At 37.7% G+C, this 18,454-nt stretch overlaps 6 protein-coding genes across 9 annotated transcripts; 2 read left to right on the top strand and 4 right to left on the bottom strand.

Annotated features, from left to right (window-relative positions):
• Positions 1 to 225: 225 nt before the first annotated feature.
• On the bottom strand, positions 226 to 2,010 carry LOC18009091 (protein N-lysine methyltransferase METTL21A). The gene is made up of 5 exons (XM_006390508.2): positions 1,643 to 2,010; positions 1,193 to 1,335; positions 917 to 1,101; positions 710 to 823; positions 226 to 619 (listed from the first exon to the last, which is right to left on the bottom strand). The coding sequence occupies exons 1-5, from the start codon at positions 1,922 to 1,924 to the stop codon at positions 447 to 449; spliced, it is 897 nt and encodes a 298-aa protein (XP_006390570.1). The 5' UTR covers positions 1,925 to 2,010; the 3' UTR covers positions 226 to 446.
• Positions 2,011 to 2,213: 203 nt separating this feature from the next.
• On the bottom strand, positions 2,214 to 2,946 carry LOC18009164 (bark lectin). The gene has a single exon (XM_006390507.2). The coding sequence runs from the start codon at positions 2,926 to 2,928 to the stop codon at positions 2,287 to 2,289; it is 642 nt and encodes a 213-aa protein (XP_006390569.1). The 5' UTR covers positions 2,929 to 2,946; the 3' UTR covers positions 2,214 to 2,286.
• A 785-nt stretch (positions 2,947 to 3,731) lies between these two features.
• Positions 3,732 to 6,535, top strand: LOC18009189 (serine carboxypeptidase-like 2). The gene is made up of 14 exons (XM_006390506.2): positions 3,732 to 3,891; positions 3,996 to 4,141; positions 4,220 to 4,296; positions 4,407 to 4,529; positions 4,621 to 4,723; positions 4,831 to 4,868; positions 5,112 to 5,213; positions 5,318 to 5,404; positions 5,505 to 5,573; positions 5,643 to 5,714; positions 5,794 to 5,912; positions 6,003 to 6,116; positions 6,197 to 6,242; positions 6,326 to 6,535. The coding sequence occupies exons 1-14, from the start codon at positions 3,752 to 3,754 to the stop codon at positions 6,404 to 6,406; spliced, it is 1,317 nt and encodes a 438-aa protein (XP_006390568.1). The 5' UTR covers positions 3,732 to 3,751; the 3' UTR covers positions 6,407 to 6,535.
• A 1,354-nt stretch (positions 6,536 to 7,889) lies between these two features.
• LOC18009284 (abietadienol/abietadienal oxidase) lies at positions 7,890 to 10,089 on the top strand. Its single transcript, XM_006390505.1, has 9 exons — positions 7,890 to 8,122; positions 8,262 to 8,586; positions 8,677 to 8,826; positions 8,902 to 9,156; positions 9,228 to 9,299; positions 9,391 to 9,469; positions 9,556 to 9,677; positions 9,775 to 9,902; positions 9,981 to 10,089. Exons 1-9 carry the CDS (start codon positions 7,890 to 7,892, stop codon positions 10,087 to 10,089), a joined length of 1,473 nt encoding a protein of 490 aa, XP_006390567.1.
• Positions 10,090 to 10,264: 175 nt separating this feature from the next.
• On the bottom strand, positions 10,265 to 12,032 carry LOC18008887. 4 transcript variants are annotated; one of them, XM_024151388.1, is made up of 6 exons: positions 11,812 to 12,032; positions 11,660 to 11,724; positions 11,247 to 11,335; positions 11,064 to 11,170; positions 10,865 to 10,947; positions 10,265 to 10,770 (listed from the first exon to the last, which is right to left on the bottom strand). In XM_024151388.1, the coding sequence occupies exons 3-6, from the start codon at positions 11,293 to 11,295 to the stop codon at positions 10,476 to 10,478; spliced, it is 534 nt and encodes a 177-aa protein (XP_024007156.1). In that variant the 5' UTR covers positions 11,296 to 11,335; positions 11,660 to 11,724; positions 11,812 to 12,032; the 3' UTR covers positions 10,265 to 10,475. The 4 variants fall into 4 exon arrangements, with proteins under 4 accessions (XP_024007156.1, XP_024007146.1, XP_024007150.1 ...); XM_024151378.1 differs by having other exon boundaries at positions 11,238 to 11,295; XM_024151382.1 differs by having other exon boundaries at positions 11,247 to 11,295.
• A 1,319-nt stretch (positions 12,033 to 13,351) lies between these two features.
• Positions 13,352 to 17,535, bottom strand: LOC18009133 (homeobox-leucine zipper protein HDG11). The gene is made up of 10 exons (XM_006390503.2): positions 16,511 to 17,535; positions 16,313 to 16,430; positions 16,011 to 16,199; positions 15,462 to 15,935; positions 15,270 to 15,371; positions 14,978 to 15,178; positions 14,715 to 14,895; positions 14,385 to 14,644; positions 14,208 to 14,297; positions 13,352 to 14,118 (listed from the first exon to the last, which is right to left on the bottom strand). The coding sequence occupies exons 1-10, from the start codon at positions 16,654 to 16,656 to the stop codon at positions 13,699 to 13,701; spliced, it is 2,181 nt and encodes a 726-aa protein (XP_006390565.1). The 5' UTR covers positions 16,657 to 17,535; the 3' UTR covers positions 13,352 to 13,698.
• Positions 17,536 to 18,454: the final 919 nt, after the last annotated feature.

The raw sequence follows: 18,454 nt of genomic DNA, 5'->3' as shown, positions 1-18,454 counted from the left end.
TCTGCCTCTGAGGATGATGTAGTAGGATTCATTGCTCCAGAACCTGTTAGTAATTTCCTCAAAGGGAGAGGTTTAAAATCACGCAAAATTCATATTTTTCGTGCTATGTAAATCTTAAATTAGAGAGGAAGGAAACAAAAGAGATCTGTTTTATTCAAAAAAGGAAAAAATATTTTATTGAGTGGATATTTCAAATATAATAGTGAAGAAAACCACCCAAAAATATATAGAGAAACATACTTTTACAAAGGTTGGCCATTGATCCACCCTTGAAACATGATAAAGCTTTCCTCTGGTTTAAATTCTGCGGTGTGCCCACCTTCCTGTAATCAAATATAATATTGCTTCTGTTTTAAACGTAATACATAGGTCCTTGTCGCTAAGTGTTTACATCAATTTCCAAGTTTGACATCATCATGAACACGACGACAAACAAACCGCAATGGCTAACACGATTGATTAAGCGAAGAGTCATCAGCGAGCCATCTCTTGGACTTCTTCTCTAGAACGTAAAGCACTACTCTACGGCTGCAATAATCCGGATGCCATTGAGTTTGTTCCACACGCCCGATCGCAAAATCTTTCAGCGCAGATTTTAAGAAATACTCAAGAACAGCATCTGAAAAAAAAAGAAAGAGCAAGGAAGATTAGAACATTGTGTTCTTGCTATATAAGGTGAGTGAAAAGCAACAACGAGAGAATGATTCACCATTCCGTAGCTCTCCTGCTAAGAAGATTGTAGTTTGATCTCCGCAAAGTTGCAGAAGCGTTTTGATCAAATGGTGAACAGCATCTTCGCTGTATATAACATCTGAGCCTAATACTACAAGTGCAATAGAAAATAAAAAGGTGAGCAAATGCAAAATGTTGTGTACAAAGCAAAAGTGGATGAGATAAAAAGAGATCAATACCGTACCGTAATCAGGGAATGGTTCGAGCAAATCTGGATCCGGGTCATCTCCCCAAACAAGCTCCTGCACAATGGCAGATCCTCGTATGTTCCCACGATGCAAATTGGTTTGGATGTTCTTCTTGAGTAGTCTGAGTCTATCTGGAAGATCTGTGAGGACAACATTGCCTCCTAAAAGTGCTGCAATACAACTGAAAGAACAAATGTTTTTCAAACAGTCCTCGCGGAGTTTAATGGTAATTCACGGAGGAGAAAGATTTGCACTTTTTTTTTTTTGCTCACCCAACCAAGCCACATCCAGAACCCAACTCAACGATTTTCTTGCCTTCAAGAGAAAGATTCTTCGAGTCGACAGAATGTTCTAAGAACTTTCCTAGCACCACTCCACTGTCCCACATCACTGACCCGGTTACTCCAGGTGTGCTCTTCACATACACAACAAAATACCCATCAGATCATTTAAACAAGACAGTGCAAGAAGAATCAAAATCATCACTTTCTTCATTGTTAGCTGAATGTTTCACGAATCATCTTCTAATATACATCGGAATAAAAGTTCACGAGAGACATTTAAACAAACACATTATTGTCTACAACTACCCTGTTCTCAATGCATCGAAAGGGGTCAATATAGATCCCCAAAACCGCAAAATTGATCTCAATTAACCATAAAGTTCACAATTTTTTTTTCTTGTATGAATCTCTTGACTGAAACAGAAACAGAGAAGTTACCAGTGAACAAGGAGACTGGAGAATAGAGAGTGAGTGGCCACAAGCGTCAAGACGGAGCTCAAGAGAAGACTGGGAAACTAAGGCGTTGGGAGCAAACGAAGTTGGCCCTTGAATAGCCCATACAATCATAATCTCCGCCGCCGCCAAATCCGAATCAGATTCCGATCCATAATCATACTCCGACTCCGACTCCGAAGCCGGAAACCCACCGACGGCTATTACATCTCCGCCGTAACCACTCATCCGTCGTATCTCCTCCATTGTCTCCGCCTCCTCGCACATTTTACCAACTCCAAACGCGCCGACGAATTGATTTCTCTCGGCGCCTTCTTTAGGAGACGGACCAAACAGAATTTACAGAACCTCTCAACGAGGGTTACTAAAGTGAAATACAACATAATTTTGGGGCTATTAATAATTAACCAATAGTTTAACCTTTTCTCTTATTCACCCCAAATGTTCATAAAAGATATAATTAACCCAAGGGATCAAGCAATAGTATAACTTTAAACTTGCAGAATATTTAACATACACACAATAACCATATGTGTTTATTTCATATAAACCGTTGGTTACATCACAAACTTGGTATTGTCACAAGCATTCCCCAATCCGTTACAACATGTACCAAGAAGAATTCACATTTAGAAAAAAGGGAACATCCTCGAATTAGATTTAAGATGACAGTTTGAGTTTGCCTTTTGAAACTTAACAGCAAAAGATTGATCGTTGCTAAGAACCAAACGTCGAACTCCAAGACCATCAATCTCCAAATCCACATTAACACACGCAGCAGAGGCGATAATCGGACAGTACATAAGCTTGTAAGCATCTCCATCTTGTTGGATCTGAAAGAAGCTATTCGCTTTACGTTTCTCACCACCAATGCTTACAAAGCTCTTCCTCAGTTGCACAGAGTGGTCGATTCTCCACACTTTTGATTCAGGGCATAGCCAGACCGTAGAATCAAACTCCAGGTTGAGACTAGTTGAGAGCTGGACAAGCTTGTTTTTGGTGTTGAGTAGAGAGAAAGTTATGGGAAGTCCTGAGACGAAAGGAGACGATGACTGGACAATGTCTAGATTCAGACACAAGTTGTCTGTGTTTAGGTTCCGGCTTGAAGGGACAAGACCACCTCCGGTTCCTGTTTTGGCCGGTATGATGTAGTATTGGAAATTGGACTGAACCGGATGCCCTGCTATGTCTAGGACATTGGTCGCTGAAGCTGCGGTCAAGCCGGCCAAGAGAACGGTGAGAGTGATGAAAGACAGAGTAAGCTTCTTCATTGGGTTATAGTTTGGGACTTCTTGTGGTGTGTAATGATGAGCTTATCTTTTATATATGCGAATTTATGCAAAAATGTTAGCAACTGAAATAATTTGTAACCAAAGAAATTGTTGAAGCTTGCATCGTTTTATATGTCTTTGTCATTCACCAAGAAGGAATATTCGCTCTCATCTACGCACGTTTTTTTTCTTCATCGCCTCTCAAATTCTGTGTGTAAAGCACACTTTGTAATTTAGTGGAGATTTTGTTTATTTCCCGAAGGAAAACAGAGATTGTATTACAAGATTATTATTTTTCTATCGTATATATAGTCTTAGATATAAATTCCATAACATTCTAGCCTACTTAACTTAACCAACCGTATTTTCTCAACCGTCGTGAAATGCTATTTCTTTGGCATATTTTCATAGATCAGAATCTACATTTTGTTCGGAGATTAAAAGAGTTACAGGTATCTATCAAAGATAAAAATAAAATATTTGTTGATAGATAGAAAGATCATTGCCATGCGAGTAAAAATAAGATATCAAAGATTATGAAAATCCTTACCATGCGAGTCCGAACCAACAAAGGTCTAAAGTACATATAAAATTGATTATTATTTGATATGCTCGCGAAACTCGCAGGACAATTAACAATGATTTCTAGTACGAAATTTTCTCATTTAAAAATTTGGCACGTTCTGACGTTGATCATGAAGCGTCCAGAGTTGAAAGATAGAGAGTAGGTAGGCGACTATTTTTTATTTTTTTTTTATAGTATAAAGAGATCCAATAATTATCCGGTCCTTACAGGGATTGACTTTCAAAAACTGAAAAACGAATGGCTAACGACTACGTTTCCTCTGTTCTGAAAATTATGTTTCTTCAACTTGTCTTGTTGATCCAGCATGCTGAATCCGCCTCTATCGTCAAGTTTCTACCTGGTTTTGATGGCCCTCTTCCCTTTGAGCTCGAAACCGGGTTTGTTTTTCTTGTCTTCTTCTTGTGATTTTGTTGAATCCGTGTTAATCATGAGTATGGAGATATATATAATTAAACTAGGTTATTGTTACTTGTGAATCAAGGTACATAGGTGTTGGTGAGGAGGAGGAAGTGCAATCGTTCTACTACTTCATCAAGTCTGAGAGGAACCCACAAGAAGACCCTCTTCTTCTCTGGCTAAGTGGAGGACCTGGCTGCTCTTCTATCTCTGGCCTTCTTTTTGAGAATGGTTGAAATCTAAACATATTTGATCTTCTTTTCAACTCGTTCTTCATGCGTCTCTGATTAGTTGGTTTCAATTTAACAGGGCCTCTGACTATGAAGCTTGATGTCTACAATGGAACTCTCCCTTCTTTGGTCTCTACTACATATTCATGGACAAAGGTAACACCATTAATATTCTTGGACAGCCTGTTATGGACAAAGTTTATTTGTTCATATTATGACGATGAATAACCCCAGTGATAAAGTCTTGATCATCATTTTTTTCTCAGACTTCGAGCATAATATTCTTGGATCAGCCTGTTAGAACTGGCTTCTCGTACTCAAGAACCCACCTAACTACTAAACCGAGTGATTCAGGAGAAGCCAAACGGATCCATGAGTTTCTTCAAAAGGTAAAAAAAGGCAAACTTATATTCTCTTGAAGCAACTGTTCATTGTGCATAAAAATTTAGGAGTCTTTCTATTTTGTTACTTGTTGTGCAGTGGCTAGGCAAGCATCAAGAGTTTTCCTCCAACCCTTTTTATATCGCCGGAGATTCTTATTCCGGTATGGTTGTTCCGGCTCTCGTTCAAGAAATCTCTAAAGGTATGCTTTTATGGTATTAACCTCCAAGCCATTTCTAAATCTTCTTCTTTTTTTTTTAAAGGTCACCTCTCAATCAGATTTTTAACAGAAAAAACGTGATGATACAGGAAACTATCAGTGTTGCAATCCTCCAATAAATCTTCAGGTTCTTCTTCGGTATTTGTCGCTTCTTATATAAGATATAAGCATATGCAAATGGAACAGTACGTAACAACAAAAAAGCTATGATTTAGAAAACAAAAAGAACCTTAATGTTTTTTAAATTATGTATATAAATGATTAAAAATTTGACGTCTATAAAAACTATGAACACGTCAAATATACGTCTATGTAAAAATTATTAACACACCAAAAACTGAAATTTATCGTCCTTGATAACAACATATAGGGGTATGTGCTCGGTAACCCAGTAACAGAATTTAAAATTGATTATAATTCCCGCATTCCATATGCTCATGGTATGGCACTAATCTCCGATGAGCTGTACGAGGTATGAAATATCATCATCATGATATGCTTTTGCTTTTTTTTCCCCCCACAATGAAAATAATTAAAAAGCAGGTTAAAACAAATTTTTTCTTTTTCTTTTGGAAGTCGCTAAAAAGAATATGCAAGGGAGAATATGCAAATATTGATCTACGTAACGCAGAATGCTTGAAACTCGTTGAAGAATATACTAAGGTACACTCGTGGAATTTTTTTTAGTCGATCGTGTTGTGTCTGCCTAGTAAAAAATCATCACTAATTTCAGACTTCTTGTGCTTAATAATTTGTTGTTTAGTGTACAGAAAGAATAAACAAATATCTTATATCAACACCATTGTGCAAAACTGAAAATCCAGATTGCTATGTAAGTAATCCCTCATGCCCTCTTTTTACCGTTGAGAACAGATACATATATATAAGTTTGCTTTGGCAGATGTATCGCTATTTGTTATCTACCTACTGGGCCAATGACGAAACCGTGCGCAAAGCTCTTCAAATCAATGAGGTATATATATGAAAATTTACTTTTAAGTTTTTTGGTAAAGAAACAATGGCAAAGGCTATAAGGATAAATGTTATTGCAGAAGAGTATAGGGGAGTGGGTACGATGTAATTGGTATATTGCTTACACTCATGACATTTTAAGCAGCGTACCTTACCATAAGAATAACAGCATCAATGGATATCGTTCTCTCATCTTCAGGTCAGATTTTTAAATCTTGCTGATCTTTTTTAGTTCTACCAATTAAGACTTTATTCTTTATTTAAACTTTGCGTGGTTTTTGGTGAACAGTGGTGATCACGATATGGTAGTACCTTTCGTTGGAACTCAAGCTTGGATAAGATCTCTCAACTATTCCCTCATTGATGGTTGGAGGCCATGGATGATCAACGATCAAATCGCTGGGTATATATACTGAATTTTTCTTCTCCATTCCTTCTATCAGACTCGCACTGAAGTTACTTTTTGATCCTTTTTCTTCACAGATACACGAGGACTTATGCAAATAAAATGACATTTGCTACTGTCAAAGCAAGTTTTTTCCCACTCAACGATTATATTTTGTGGCTTTAGCTTTTTTTTTTTTTTAATTGAGCTGTGGGTTTTGATTATAGGGAAGTGGGCACACACTAGAGTATAAACCAGAGGAAAGCTTTATCATGTTTCAAAGATGGATCAATGGCCAACCTCTGTAAAAGAGGAGAGTGGCCTTTACGTACTATATAGGGACAAGAAATTGTGATTCTAGCTAACTATCTAATAGTCATTTTATCAAAGTGTGTTATACGTACATATTCACGTGTACACAGTACACAACTTCATCATATATATAATAAGGCTTGGCCTTTAAGTGACTTGAACTATAAATTCGCAATTTTTTAATTCAATTTTGTAATCAACGCATTTTCTGCCTTGTCTCAAGACTCTCAAGTCTCAACCATTGTTTTAAAAATGCCATTTCTTTGGGACATCTTCATAGGTCAGAATTTACATTTTGTTCGGAGACCTTGGGCCGGGCCTGGTCAGGTAAACTCTTCGCAAATCAAGTTGAACGGGTGACCTTGAGTTACTTCGCAAATATAAACCACCATCCACTTTGTCATTGAGACAATGATTAAGAAGCTTAATAGTTTTTGGTGATTATAACAAAAAATAATACTACTAAAGAAAAAAGCGGCTGTAAATAGTAATGAAAAAGGCGGGTTGGTTAAAAACATATTAATGGTAGTTTTGGTTGGTGATAACTGATAAGCGGTCAAGAAATTATTATTTAAAATGTGAACTTGAAAGAAAATTGAAAATAATAATATAAAGAGATATATTTTTTAAAGAAAAGTAAATAAATAGGATAAAAATTTTAGAAAAGACCAACCATCCATGTGTAAAATTAATACTATAAATAAAACAATAAAAGCATTGGTGTGAAGTGTAAACAGTGAAGCGTGTGACAGTATGATTAAGCAACAAGTCAGGAGTTTCCGGATGACTCGGAGGCTTTTGTCCCAACCCTTCTTACCCAAATATGTCTTAGCTGGCTCCTGCTGGCTCTTAATGCCAATTGCAGTAAAATAATCCATTTCTTATATTTTCATACGTATACTAGCATTTTTTTTTTTGTTAAAAGGCCTATATACTAGAATATTTTCTGTATCCAACAATACTTTAATTAATTCTAAAAGTAAAAAAACATGTAAAACTATTTAAATGTTTTTCTAAAAAATTAAAGTATTTAAATGTTTCAATATAAAACTCCTAACAGACAACGTTTGAGTCTAAAACGCGTGGTTTCTGATGCGGCTCATGATGCCTCGTCGTGGCGCTTTTGAAATCGAGCCCATATCATAAGCATTATTATTAACCCATTTGACCACACCTTTTTGACTCAATTTTAGTGGCTCCATAAAGTTTGACCTTACCTCATGATTCCTTCACCGTCACGTCAACCCAAAAAAGGCTACTTGAGGTCAAAGCAACCTCGCAACACTACAACGACGACTCTCTTCTTTCTTTTGTAATGCTTAACATTATCACTTTCTTTTTTTATTTTCAATTTTAATTAAAATTTACTCAGTTTCTGCTTACTTGTTCTGCAGTCCTAGCTGTAAAATTTGTATATAAAACTCCTCCACGAACTCTCCACACACACCGAGACAGAAACAACAAAGGCATTGATTTTTAATGACGGAATTTACAGGAGAATCCTATTGGCTTCTCTCTGCCGCTGCATCAACTACATTTCTTGCCTTCATCATCATCTTCTTCCTCGCAGGAATAGCAAGAAGAAAGAGAAGAGAGCCTCACAAGCTGCCTCCGGGAAGCAGAGGATGGCCTTTGATCGGAGACACCTTCGCTTGGCTCAGCGCCGTCTCCGGTTCTCATCCTTCAAGATTCGTCGAGAAACAAATCAAAAGGTTCCATTTTTTCAGAAAACAAATAAAAAAAAAACATCTTTTTCGCGACACAAAATCGAGACTCACATGAATGCTACGCTCTGTTTTGTGATGCTCTGTTTTCTAGAGTTCTGATCATTGGTGGGTTTCTTGAGTATAGGTATGGGAGGATATTCTCGTGTAGCTTGTTCGGGAAATGGGCGGTGGTATCCGCAGACCCAGAGTTTAACCGGTTCATAATGCAGAACGAAGGCAAGCTGTTTCAGTCGAGTTATCCAAAGTCTTTCAGGGATTTGGTCGGAAAAGATGGAGTGATCACGGTGCACGGTAATCAGCAGAGACGGCTACACTCAATTGCATCGAGCATGATGCGTCAAGACCAGCTCAAGACTCATTTCCTTGAAGATATTCCTGCGGTTATGCTTCAGACATTGAGTAATTTCAAGGACGGGGAAGTCGTGCTTCTCCAGGATATCTGCAGAAAGGCAAGTGACTGAATGAAGAAGAAGAAGAAGAAGAAGATAGCTTTGAGAGATTTTCTTGATTTCTGATCTTCTTTTGGTTCTGTTCTTCAGGTTGCGATTCATCTTGTGGTTAACCAACTTCTTGGAGTGTCGAGCGAATCAGAAGTCGATGAAATGTCTCAGCTTTTCTCTGATTTTGTCGATGGATGTCTCTCTGTTCCTATCAACTTGCCTGGTTTCACATATCACAAAGCAATGAAGGTAAAGATCAAATAAATAAACAATCGATGGTTGGTTCTGAGCCGGTTCGCTGAGATTTGTTTGTTTATTGTTCAGGCAAGAAAGGAGATCATAAGCAAGATAAACAAGACGATAGAGAAGCTGTTGCAGAACAAAGCAGCATCAGAAGCAGCGGATACTTCTGGGAACGGTGTACTTGGAAGATTGCTTGAAAATGAAAGCTTACCAAACGAATCAATGGCAGATTTCATCATCAATCTTATGTTTGCCGGAAATGAAACCACCGCGAAAACAATGCTCTTTGCGGTTTACTTTCTTACCCACTGTCCTAAGGCCATGACCCAAATCATGGTACATAATAAAACCTCTTCAAATTGGTTCTTTGTTATGTTGATCTTCTGAAACATTATTCAAACGAGCAGGAGGAACACGAGAGGCTTGCGGGCGGAATGCTAACATGGCAAGATTACAAGACAATGGATTTCACTCAGTGCGTAAGTAAATCTTGAGGCCCAAGAGATTGCTCTGCTTCTCATCTCAGATGGTAAAAAACCTTAACTCTAAACTTTCTTGATTTCTCAACAGGTAATAGATGAAACACTCAGGCTGGGGGGAATTGCGATCTGGCTAATGAGAGAGGCGAAAGAAGATGTTTCATATCAAGGTACGCAAATAGCGTCTTTTAACTATTGGTACATGCACCAGAAACATGGTCTAAATATCAACAACACTCTCATTGGCTCTCTTCAGATTACGTAATCCCCAAGGGATGCTTCGTGGTTCCGTTTCTCTCGGCAGTGCACTTAGACGAGAGCTATTACAAGGAAAGTCTCTCCTTCGATCCATGGCGGTGGCTTGACCCTGAAACTCAGGTTTTTTTTTTTACTTCGTGTTTGACATTGAAGCATTACTTGCTAAACTCAACATCATATCAATTTGAAAGGTTAATATCAATTATTGTGAATGCAGCAAAAGAGGAATTGGAGAACGAGTTCTTTCTATTGCCCATTTGGTGGAGGAACTCGGTTTTGTCCAGGAGCAGAACTGGCTCGCCTTCAAATCGCTCTCTTTCTGCATTACTTCATCACCACATACAGGTCAGTACAATGTTCTGCTTATGGATTTTGTTTGTCTAAATCTTTCAAAGTTTGATTAATCCTTGTTGCATCTTTTAGGTGGACACAACTTAAGGAAGATCGCATCTCCTTCTTCCCTTCGGCTCGTCTAGTGAATGGATTCAAAATCCAGTTGAACAGACGGGACAACGATCCTCAACGTCAATAATGAACCAACAATCTCCACCTCTGTAGATCTCTGTATATTTAAACCAAGTGGATTTTTGTAACTCGAAATTTATATGCGCGTGTGTTAACTCAAAAGTCGCTCACATCTCATATGAGTACTCTATATAAAATAAACACTGTAGTAAAACCCAGAACATCTAACAAAACAAACCGTATGCTTTTTGCAATCATTTTCATTAGATTCTCTGTCTTCAAACTCCAACAAACCCGTTTGGTTTCGACAATTACAACAAGTGCAGGGCTAGATGGCAAAAGCTGTATTGAATCCTAAAGCTAAACTCTTTCGACATAAATATTGGAGACAAGAAAGCAAACCGCGAGAAGACAAAAAGGAGATAACACCCTATTCAGATTTCATCACTTCTCTTAGTCTTCTTCATCTGAACTCTCATACGCTAATCCCAACAAGCCTTTCAAAGCATTTTGACCTTGCCCATTGCTCTCCGTTCCTTTCCCGTCATTTTGGCCTGCTCCAGGTTGTTCCTCTGGTCTGTCCAGTTTCTTCAGCACCGTATTAGCTTTCTGCTTATCTCTGTGAACCTTTGCATCTGTTGGACCTCTGTCGCTTCTAAGAGGAGGTGATAAGCTAGGACTTGACGGTGTTGAGATTTTTGGGCGTTTCGGTTTAACCTCAACGACCTTTTTCAGTAAATCTTGTTGTCTGCATCGTAATAACACAAAGGTTCGTCACCGAGTTAAACCCAAGTTCATAGTGTGCAAACAAATTTAAGAAGGAAGAGGGAAGGATTCGCTACCTGATACCACTCTTTGGTTTGGGCTCAACACGAAGTGGCAAGGGAACAGATGCTGGAGATGAATCTGCTTGCGTTGCAGCTTTGTGATTTATGGTCAAGAAAGATCAAAAAAACGTTTCGGAAGGTATATTTAGTAACCTAAGTCTGGTGGCACAGTGATCGAAATCATGATTACTGAACACTAAACAATAAAGGATATTTTAAAGGCAGCAAAAGCCCGTTTCTCAGTTCGTCTCAGAAGACGTTCAGCATCCTCCTCTGCTTCCATCTGCTCTTTGAGATAAAGTAAATCGTCGCTGTCCAAAGCTACAAAACAAAACTCAAGAGTTATGGTCTTAAAACAATGTTATAGAGACAAGAAAAAAAGGATAACTTTTGGTACCGCCACGGCCATGAAGATAGCCTCCACGCTCACCAGCAACCTCTTGCATCTAAATGCAATAACCAAAACATTTGGCGGGGCCGTTATCCCTGCCGGGGCATGTTATCAGAAAAGTCGCGTTCCAAAATATAGAATCAAACACAATAACCACTTGATCAACAGACATCAAAAGCCAACAATGGTAAGAAAGACATCCTTAACTTCACTAGCTATACCAAAACAACCAGCTAAAAAACCACATATTGACCCAATGCTAGAGAAACCAAGAAACAAGAGCTTGATCGACTCAGTGAAAAATCAATTGAGCTGAACTTCTTTGGCCACATTTAATCAAGGCTACACACAGATGCCTAAAATAGATACAATTTGTGCACAATAGACTGTTTAGAAGAAGAAGAGGGCGACGAGCTAACCTTTGCAACCATACGTTGAAATGTGACGTCTTCGTCATCTATCTTACCCTTCCCTAATTTCTTATCTGCAACAAAAGATCCCGAAAACAACAGGAGCTTAATAGGGTTTCTCGAGAAATCTACAGAGTAACCAAATCAATTAGATGTCGCACCTTTAGGGTCGGACAGATTTGTGTATTCTTTAACTTCCCTCCCTGACATAGTGTCTTCTTTTCCCTTCGATTCTACTTTCGCTTAATCTAATTGTTCGTCTGCTTATAATATGAGCGGAAATAAATTCAGAGAAGATTAGGGTTCCTACGGTTTCTACGACCGGAGTCGAGGATGACGATTGAAGAAGGATGGAATCGGTAATAGCTCCCCAGCAAGATTGTTCTAGATGATGTGATTTTTTGTTTCGTTTTCTCAAATTGGGTTACTCTCAAGTCTCAACATATGGTATGGGCCTATTTTTAGGGCCAATATTACTCTCAGCCCAACACCCACTTTTTAACTGGAAAAATGTTAAGCTTTACTTGAAATCCCTTAAGAGGTTTTTTTTAATTGAAATTTCTTACTTTGAATGAATTTTCATTAATTTTAATTTAATTAAAAGGTTTAAAATAGATCAGAAGATACTTGAAGAGTTTTTTTTTCATTAAGATTAAGGAATAAGGATCACTCTTATGGAATATTGGAATTCATGATTACACCATATACATCATTAATAAAATAGTTTTACCATTTAAAATTATCTTCTAAACTCAAAAAAAAAAAAAAAATAAGTATGCTAAGGAAGGAGAAAGGAAAAATCATAAACTTTTGCAACACAGTACACCAGTAAGAAATTTATTTTGGATCTATTCAGTTTTAAATTCAGAACTCATAAGTCATTTATGAGTTTTTGTTTGTTAACAAAACAAAAGTTCTGACGTGTTAGCCTTAAGTTCGTTAATTTCAATAACTCACAATAGATGCCAGAGTTATCTGTTTACTTTTTGTTTGAACTACTTATTAAAAAGAAAAGAAGTCTAGTACTCTTAGACTGGTAACGTCAAGTATACTTTATTGGCATGGACCTAATTTAGATAGAAAGTACCTTTACTATATATTGATACATTATGATTATTAAGATTACATATATAAGGATCAACCCTACAAAAATTGAATCAAAAGTATAATACCAATATTTTGAAAACGAAATAGATTTGTATGTATTTGATAAATGATAATATAATAAACAAAAAGAAAACTATATAATAAACAAAAAGAAAACCGCACGTTTGATATGTAGATTTGGTCCAAAAGGAGGTTTTGAGACGTAACATGAATCTTCACCATACGGTTGATAGTATTAGATTTGGATCCAACTAGAGAGAGTGATGGGTTTTTTTTTGGGTCCGTACGAAAACAATTTCCTTTAAAAGCGAACCAACCAAAAAGAAATCGCATTTATAAATCTTTGTTGTTTCTTCTTTCTTTCTAACTTTCAAAAAGTCATCAACTTGTCAGATTTCATCACCTAACCTCTCTCTTTCTCTCTCTACACCCATAACAACATTTAGATCAGTCACCACACGCACTTTTGATCAAAACGCTAAGATATTTAAGAATCAGCTTAAGCAGAAAGAGAGAGGTAATGCTTCCGAGTCGAACAAAGTTTAATGCTTTAAGCAAAATAATAAGTAAAGAAAAAAAAGCTTTGCAATAGAAGTCAATGCCCGAACCATACAAAGAAAGTCAAAGTTGCATGGTGCGTTCTTGACTTCCAGTTTCTACCAAAACAATAGTAATAAAAAAAGACCCTAAAATTCTCATTAAAAACCCCAAAAATAAAAGAAAAAAACAAATGAAGAGAGAAGAATCCAGCTGGTTTTTTTAATGAGGGTTGTCCAAGAACAGCACCAACAGAAGCAGCAGAACAATTGGAGTTAATGTCTCTCTCTCTCTCTCTCTATCTCTCTGGCATTGAAGGCAAAGAAGAGTTAATTCCCTTCTCTGTTCCATCATTGAAGAGAAAGAGAGACCCAGAAGAGAGCAGAAGAGCTTTTAATGGCTTTTCAAGCTGTAGTTGAAGCACTAGGACAGTTGTTCAAAGCGGTTTTAATTTGGTGCACAGTGGTTCCAATCAGGTTATTAACCGTTTCCACCGACTCCATATTCAGTTTAGCCGACGGTAAATTGCTCACCATTATCTGAAAACCAACCGTTATCAACGATCCTCCTCCTCCAAAACCGCTTGATGATGATGACCGTCCTGAGCTCGTCGAGGCTCCTCCTCCTTGCTCAATGGTTCGGCTTCCGTCTGGTGAGATTGTGAAACCTGAGGACAAGAGAGGAATGTAGGAAGTATCTTCACCGCTCATTGCGATGTTCAGTGCTGCTAAATCCACCGGACTGTACACCACAAGTGCTCCTGATGAGTCTATTGAGCTTTCTTGTAGAATTAGCATGTTGTTACTCTGTGATGCATTCGATGCCTGATCCAAAAACAAGAAAACAAAATTTCATTAGAGCTAAGAAAACTGAGATTCTTGCAGGAATTTTGAAAAAAGAGATAGCTTTTTACACGTAGAACCGATACGCAGCATCCGGGATGTGATCCGTTTGCGATGTGAGCAACTTCTTGAACGGCGTTTCCATTTGAAAGAACATCCCACTAAGAAATACATAGTGACAAGTTAAAAACATACACTTTGGATGGTTTCTTTAGATATGAAGATTTTTGAATTTGTGTGTTTGTTACCTGAGGACGGGTTCTTTCGTCTTTGAGGAAATTGAAGACATTTTGAGGAGAGCTTGGGAGCCAGAAGGTGGTGGCTGCGCAGAGGATAGTGCCGTTTGGTTCAGGGCTCTTTTGTGCAGTCACACGGATTCCAACTTCGTTCAATTCCGCAACAACCGTTGAGCGAGTGTTGTTAGATCTGCTGACACTTAAGCAGTAGTTGCTAACCATTCTCTGAGCAAGTCTCATCATGCTTCTCTTCCCTTCCGGAGATGGAATCACTGAAAGTGTGCTAAAAAATGTTAAATGGGTTTCTCAAATATTAGATTAGCAATGGAAACTTCTGTTTACCTCCACCGAGATCACGGGATGATGTAGCTGGTGCCAATAAGGACGCAAATCTTTCACACATTCTCTGGAGAGTGGTGACCCATCGTTCAGCTCCAAAAGCAATCCCTTTGTGAATCATCTCTCTGTATAGCTCATGAGTCGGTTCTTTTTCTTCAGTTTCGACATGTTCAACCCACGTAACCTGTTTCAAAAATCATCAATAGATGCTACATGGAAACATCATGATTTAGTAGAAAGAGGAAAGAAGAAACTCAGAGTTAAACCTTGGAATATCCATTAGGCATGTCCTGAATCAAGCATCCAGATGGGAATCTGTAGGACTGAGAGTGGGAAACAGACTGAGGAAGATCATAGGAGACATTTACAACTATCCAGCTTCCTTGTTCAATCTGCTGACAATAGCGTAGCTCGCAGAACTCACGTGTTGCTACCAAAGGAGAAAGCACTTCCATTTCTTCATACAACTACATAGCCAAGCAAAGGTATCAAACATGAGGAAGTCCTAAATCCTTAATGAAACATCACAAATTAAGGAGAATTACTATCATTTCTTACCAAATGCAATGCACCCTCATGGGTTCCTCCCATTCCTGAAGATATCACTGCAAGTGTTTTAGACGCTGCAACGATCGAAGGAAATAGCTCTGCCCACTTGACCTGCCAAAACAAAATAAAAACTTTATAGGAAATGCAGCCACTTTTTGTGAAAAAATAAACATGATGATGGAGATGTCTTAAGCTACTTACACAATCCATGAACATGTCGACAAGTGCCATAGCATTCATGAAAACAATACCAGATGACCTAGATGCTTCGACTCGACGGTTATGGTTCTTCCCTCGGTTACTTGATCTTGGAAAAACATTATCATAGCTTCCAAGATTGAGAATGTCTCTGCAACCATCTGCTCTAGTCCACAGAGGTTCGTTTGAGTGAAGAAGCCTAAGCAACTCTTCCATAGCCGTCATAGCAATGTCGTTCATAAGAGGCTTATCCATCTCCGATATAGCCAAGTTAGGCTGAGAATGCAGATTATTAGGCACAGAAGCCATAGAACTTCCTGGAAGAAGATCAAAATCAAGTGAAGGACCTTGACCACAACCAGTTAAGCTAGTCATGGACAAATCCAACGGCGAGATGTGCATTGGATGTAGCGTTGAGAGTTGAGAGGATATTGGTCTTCCCATATACTTTGATGCAATGGTCGACATTCTTTCAAGCTGTGTCATGAAGATCAGATTAGAAATGAGGGGGCTTTTGAATCAAAAACCAAAATTTACTAAACAAAAACGAACCTCTTCTCTAAGATGTGCATTTTCAATCCGAAGCTTCTGCTCATCAAAGTAAGGATCTTCACTAACAGGAGGACCTCCACAGTTAGGACATATAGCATGCTTGAGAGCTTCTCTAATGGCTATGTTTTCGCATCGAATCTTATCATTCTCTGCCTTTAGTGCATTATTATCTGCTCTCTCATGTTGCGCCTGTAAACAAAAAAAAAAAAAAAACAGGACTCACAATCACAATCTCAAACAAAAATCAGTTCTTTTCTTATTCAGATAACATTTCAAACTCGAAAGAGAGAGAGAGACAGAACCTTAAGCTGAGTTCTTCTGTTCTGAAACCAGAACTTGATCTGTCTTGGAGCCAAACCCAATTCTCTGCTAAGTTGATTCCTCTGTTTATCATCTGGATGAGGACACTCCTTGAAACTCCTGCAAGGTCGATGGTTATGAGAGAAATCAACATATAAAAAAATTTCTCCAAGGGAGAAAAAGGTAGAGAAAAAAATTACGATTCGAGGCGTTGAATCTGTTGAGCGGTGTGACGATGGTAACGTTTCTTCTTCCTATCAGTTTCAGAGCCGTCGTGATGTTGGCTACCACCACCGTCTCCGCCGCTTCCACTCCCACTTCCGCCAACGCCGACGACGAAACTCATCTTTTTTTTTTTCTAAATGTCGAGACAAATAAGCAAACAGTAAACACTGTTTAATCTATGGCTAAAACAACTTTCTTTTCTCTTTTACTAGTTTCACCCAACCACAAACTGTTAATGGTCCATTTACACCACTGTCGCCATTAACACAGACCCAGAAGAGAAGAAAAACAAAAAAAGGTTTTTTTTTTTGCACCCACCAGAAAAAAAAAAAAAGAAGAAGAAGAGAGATTAAAAGAAAACGAAACGGAAGAGAATCTGAAGAAAGATGCAGAGGCGATGATTACGGGAGGTGAAAGGGTTTTGTTTTAGGCAAGAAATTATTGATTACAGAAAAGAATTTTGTTCACTCACACCCAAAAAATTCAGCTAAATAGAGGGGGAAAAAATGGGTTATTTAGCCGTAATTATGTCTCTTGTGGTTTATACAGTCTACAGAGCCCAACCTAGAAAGAGAAAATAGAGAGGGTAGTGATGATCTCTATTTGCTCTAAGCTTTCACCTCAAAGCCTCACCTAAAGCCGCCATTAGTGCTTTCTTTCTTTTCTCTCTTAACCCTTTTTTGCTTCTTCACATTCATTACAGATTCCAAAACTCTCTTTCTCTCTCCCAACCCTTTAGAAATTGCGTAACTGATGGGTTTTTAATGGACAAAAGGGAAAAAAAGGAGAGAGAAATGGGGGGTTTTAAAGTCTCTTGCTCTCTCCATTACTGCTAAGTACTACTCTCACCATACTCGGGGAAGAGAGAGAGAGGAGGACCGACCGAACCAACCTTCTTCTCTGTCTCTCTCTCCACAACTAACTCTCTCTCTCTCTCTCTTCGAGTTTACGAAAGAGACTTTTTAAGAGATGGGTTTGTCTCCGGCGAGAGTTAATCGACGGCGTTTGGATTAAAGCGGGGGACTTTATCCACTTTCTCCGGCGAGTTTCTCACGTCGTGTAATGACAAAAATTAACTTTTATTGGGGTTTTGTGCTGATTTCATCTTCTTCTCTCTTTTTTTCTTTTCTATTTTATTCTCAGTTTTTCTTACTTGGTCAAAATCTTATATAAGAAATAAATTATTATTGTTAATCTTTAAAAAGGGTAAAAGTGAGAGAAGCTGTAATAAGACATTTTTTGGAAATATATCGTATATTTTTTAATTTTTTTTCCCTCAAATCATCACTTATTATATAAACTGGAAATTAATAAGAAAAAGTGGATTTATATTTACTAAAACAGCATATTTTAAGAAGATGTAACAAACTTCTCTTAACCAAGGCTAAAATATTAATAAACTGGAGATAATAAGAAATCTGGCATCATAGTTTTGTACATTGACAAACAACTTATCTCCAGTCTCCACTGGAATTATAATCAGGCAGTCATAATTTAGACAAAACGCTAATCATAAAGTTTAATTTATTGGGATTACTGAGTACAATTAATGCGTGAACGTTGCACTAATTTATGGTTTTTCTATATAAAATAGATATATTATTGTGTGTTACCTGATTTAATCCATCTCCACTTAGCAACATCACACGTTATTCAATACATTGTCCAATTTTGGACTATTTAAATATTGAAATTTAAAATTTAAAATATCAACTTTTACAGCTTTAATATAAAATTAAAATTAGCTATTTTTTAGCCCTCTTTAAATATTATAATTTATTTTTATATTTTGGCTGAATACCTTTTTTTCCTTTTTGAGTCGTCTCGATGTCTTGGCTGTTTCCTACTCACACGCTCTTAACTCTCAACAGTTCGAAGTGTACATCCAAAAAGTCAAACTTGTTTTCCTCTGATACATA

This window comes from Eutrema salsugineum, unplaced genomic scaffold (assembly GCF_000478725.1).
Source record: "Eutrema salsugineum unplaced genomic scaffold, Eutsalg1_0 scaffold_9, whole genome shotgun sequence".
NCBI classification, from domain to species: domain Eukaryota; kingdom Viridiplantae; phylum Streptophyta; class Magnoliopsida; order Brassicales; family Brassicaceae; genus Eutrema; species Eutrema salsugineum.
This window is presented reverse-complemented; position numbering and strand designations above follow the sequence as displayed.

What these genes read in the sequence shown, in the direction of transcription:
- LOC18009091 (XM_006390508.2), bottom strand. Translation starts at nt 1,924, where the DNA reads ATGTGCGAGGAGGCGGAGACAATGGAGGAGATACGACGGATGAGTGGT. An exon ending in TCTGGATGTGGCTTGGTTGG is followed by an intron (nt 1,102 to 1,192) that starts GTGAGCAAAAAA and finishes TTGTTCTTTCAG; the next exon opens with TTGTATTGCAGCACTTTTAG. An exon ending in CGAACCATTCCCTGATTACG is followed by an intron (nt 824 to 916) that starts GTACGGTATTGA and finishes TTGCACTTGTAG; the next exon opens with TATTAGGCTCAGATGTTATA.
- LOC18009164 (XM_006390507.2), bottom strand. Translation starts at nt 2,928, where the DNA reads ATGAAGAAGCTTACTCTGTCTTTCATCACTCTCACCGTTCTCTTGGCC.
- LOC18009189 (XM_006390506.2), top strand. Translation starts at nt 3,752, where the DNA reads ATGGCTAACGACTACGTTTCCTCTGTTCTGAAAATTATGTTTCTTCAA. An exon ending in CTACATATTCATGGACAAAG is followed by an intron (nt 4,297 to 4,406) that starts GTAACACCATTA and finishes TTTTTTTCTCAG; the next exon opens with ACTTCGAGCATAATATTCTT. An exon ending in ATCCTCCAATAAATCTTCAG is followed by an intron (nt 4,869 to 5,111) that starts GTTCTTCTTCGG and finishes AACAACATATAG; the next exon opens with GGGTATGTGCTCGGTAACCC.
- LOC18009284 (XM_006390505.1), top strand. Translation starts at nt 7,890, where the DNA reads ATGACGGAATTTACAGGAGAATCCTATTGGCTTCTCTCTGCCGCTGCA. An exon ending in TCCAGGATATCTGCAGAAAG is followed by an intron (nt 8,587 to 8,676) that starts GCAAGTGACTGA and finishes TCTGTTCTTCAG; the next exon opens with GTTGCGATTCATCTTGTGGT. An exon ending in TACTTCATCACCACATACAG is followed by an intron (nt 9,903 to 9,980) that starts GTCAGTACAATG and finishes TGCATCTTTTAG; the next exon opens with GTGGACACAACTTAAGGAAG.
- LOC18008887 (XM_024151378.1), bottom strand. Translation starts at nt 11,860, where the DNA reads ATGTCAGGGAGGGAAGTTAAAGAATACACAAATCTGTCCGACCCTAAA. An exon ending in TGGCCGTGGCGGTACCAAAA is followed by an intron (nt 11,171 to 11,237) that starts GTTATCCTTTTT and finishes TTTGTTTTGTAG; the next exon opens with CTTTGGACAGCGACGATTTA. An exon ending in AAACCAAAGAGTGGTATCAG is followed by an intron (nt 10,771 to 10,864) that starts GTAGCGAATCCT and finishes ATTACGATGCAG; the next exon opens with ACAACAAGATTTACTGAAAA.
- LOC18009133 (XM_006390503.2), bottom strand. Translation starts at nt 16,656, where the DNA reads ATGAGTTTCGTCGTCGGCGTTGGCGGAAGTGGGAGTGGAAGCGGCGGA. An exon ending in ACAGAAGAACTCAGCTTAAG is followed by an intron (nt 16,200 to 16,312) that starts GTTCTGTCTCTC and finishes TTTTGTTTACAG; the next exon opens with GCGCAACATGAGAGAGCAGA. An exon ending in ATGCACATCTTAGAGAAGAG is followed by an intron (nt 15,936 to 16,010) that starts GTTCGTTTTTGT and finishes TTCATGACACAG; the next exon opens with CTTGAAAGAATGTCGACCAT.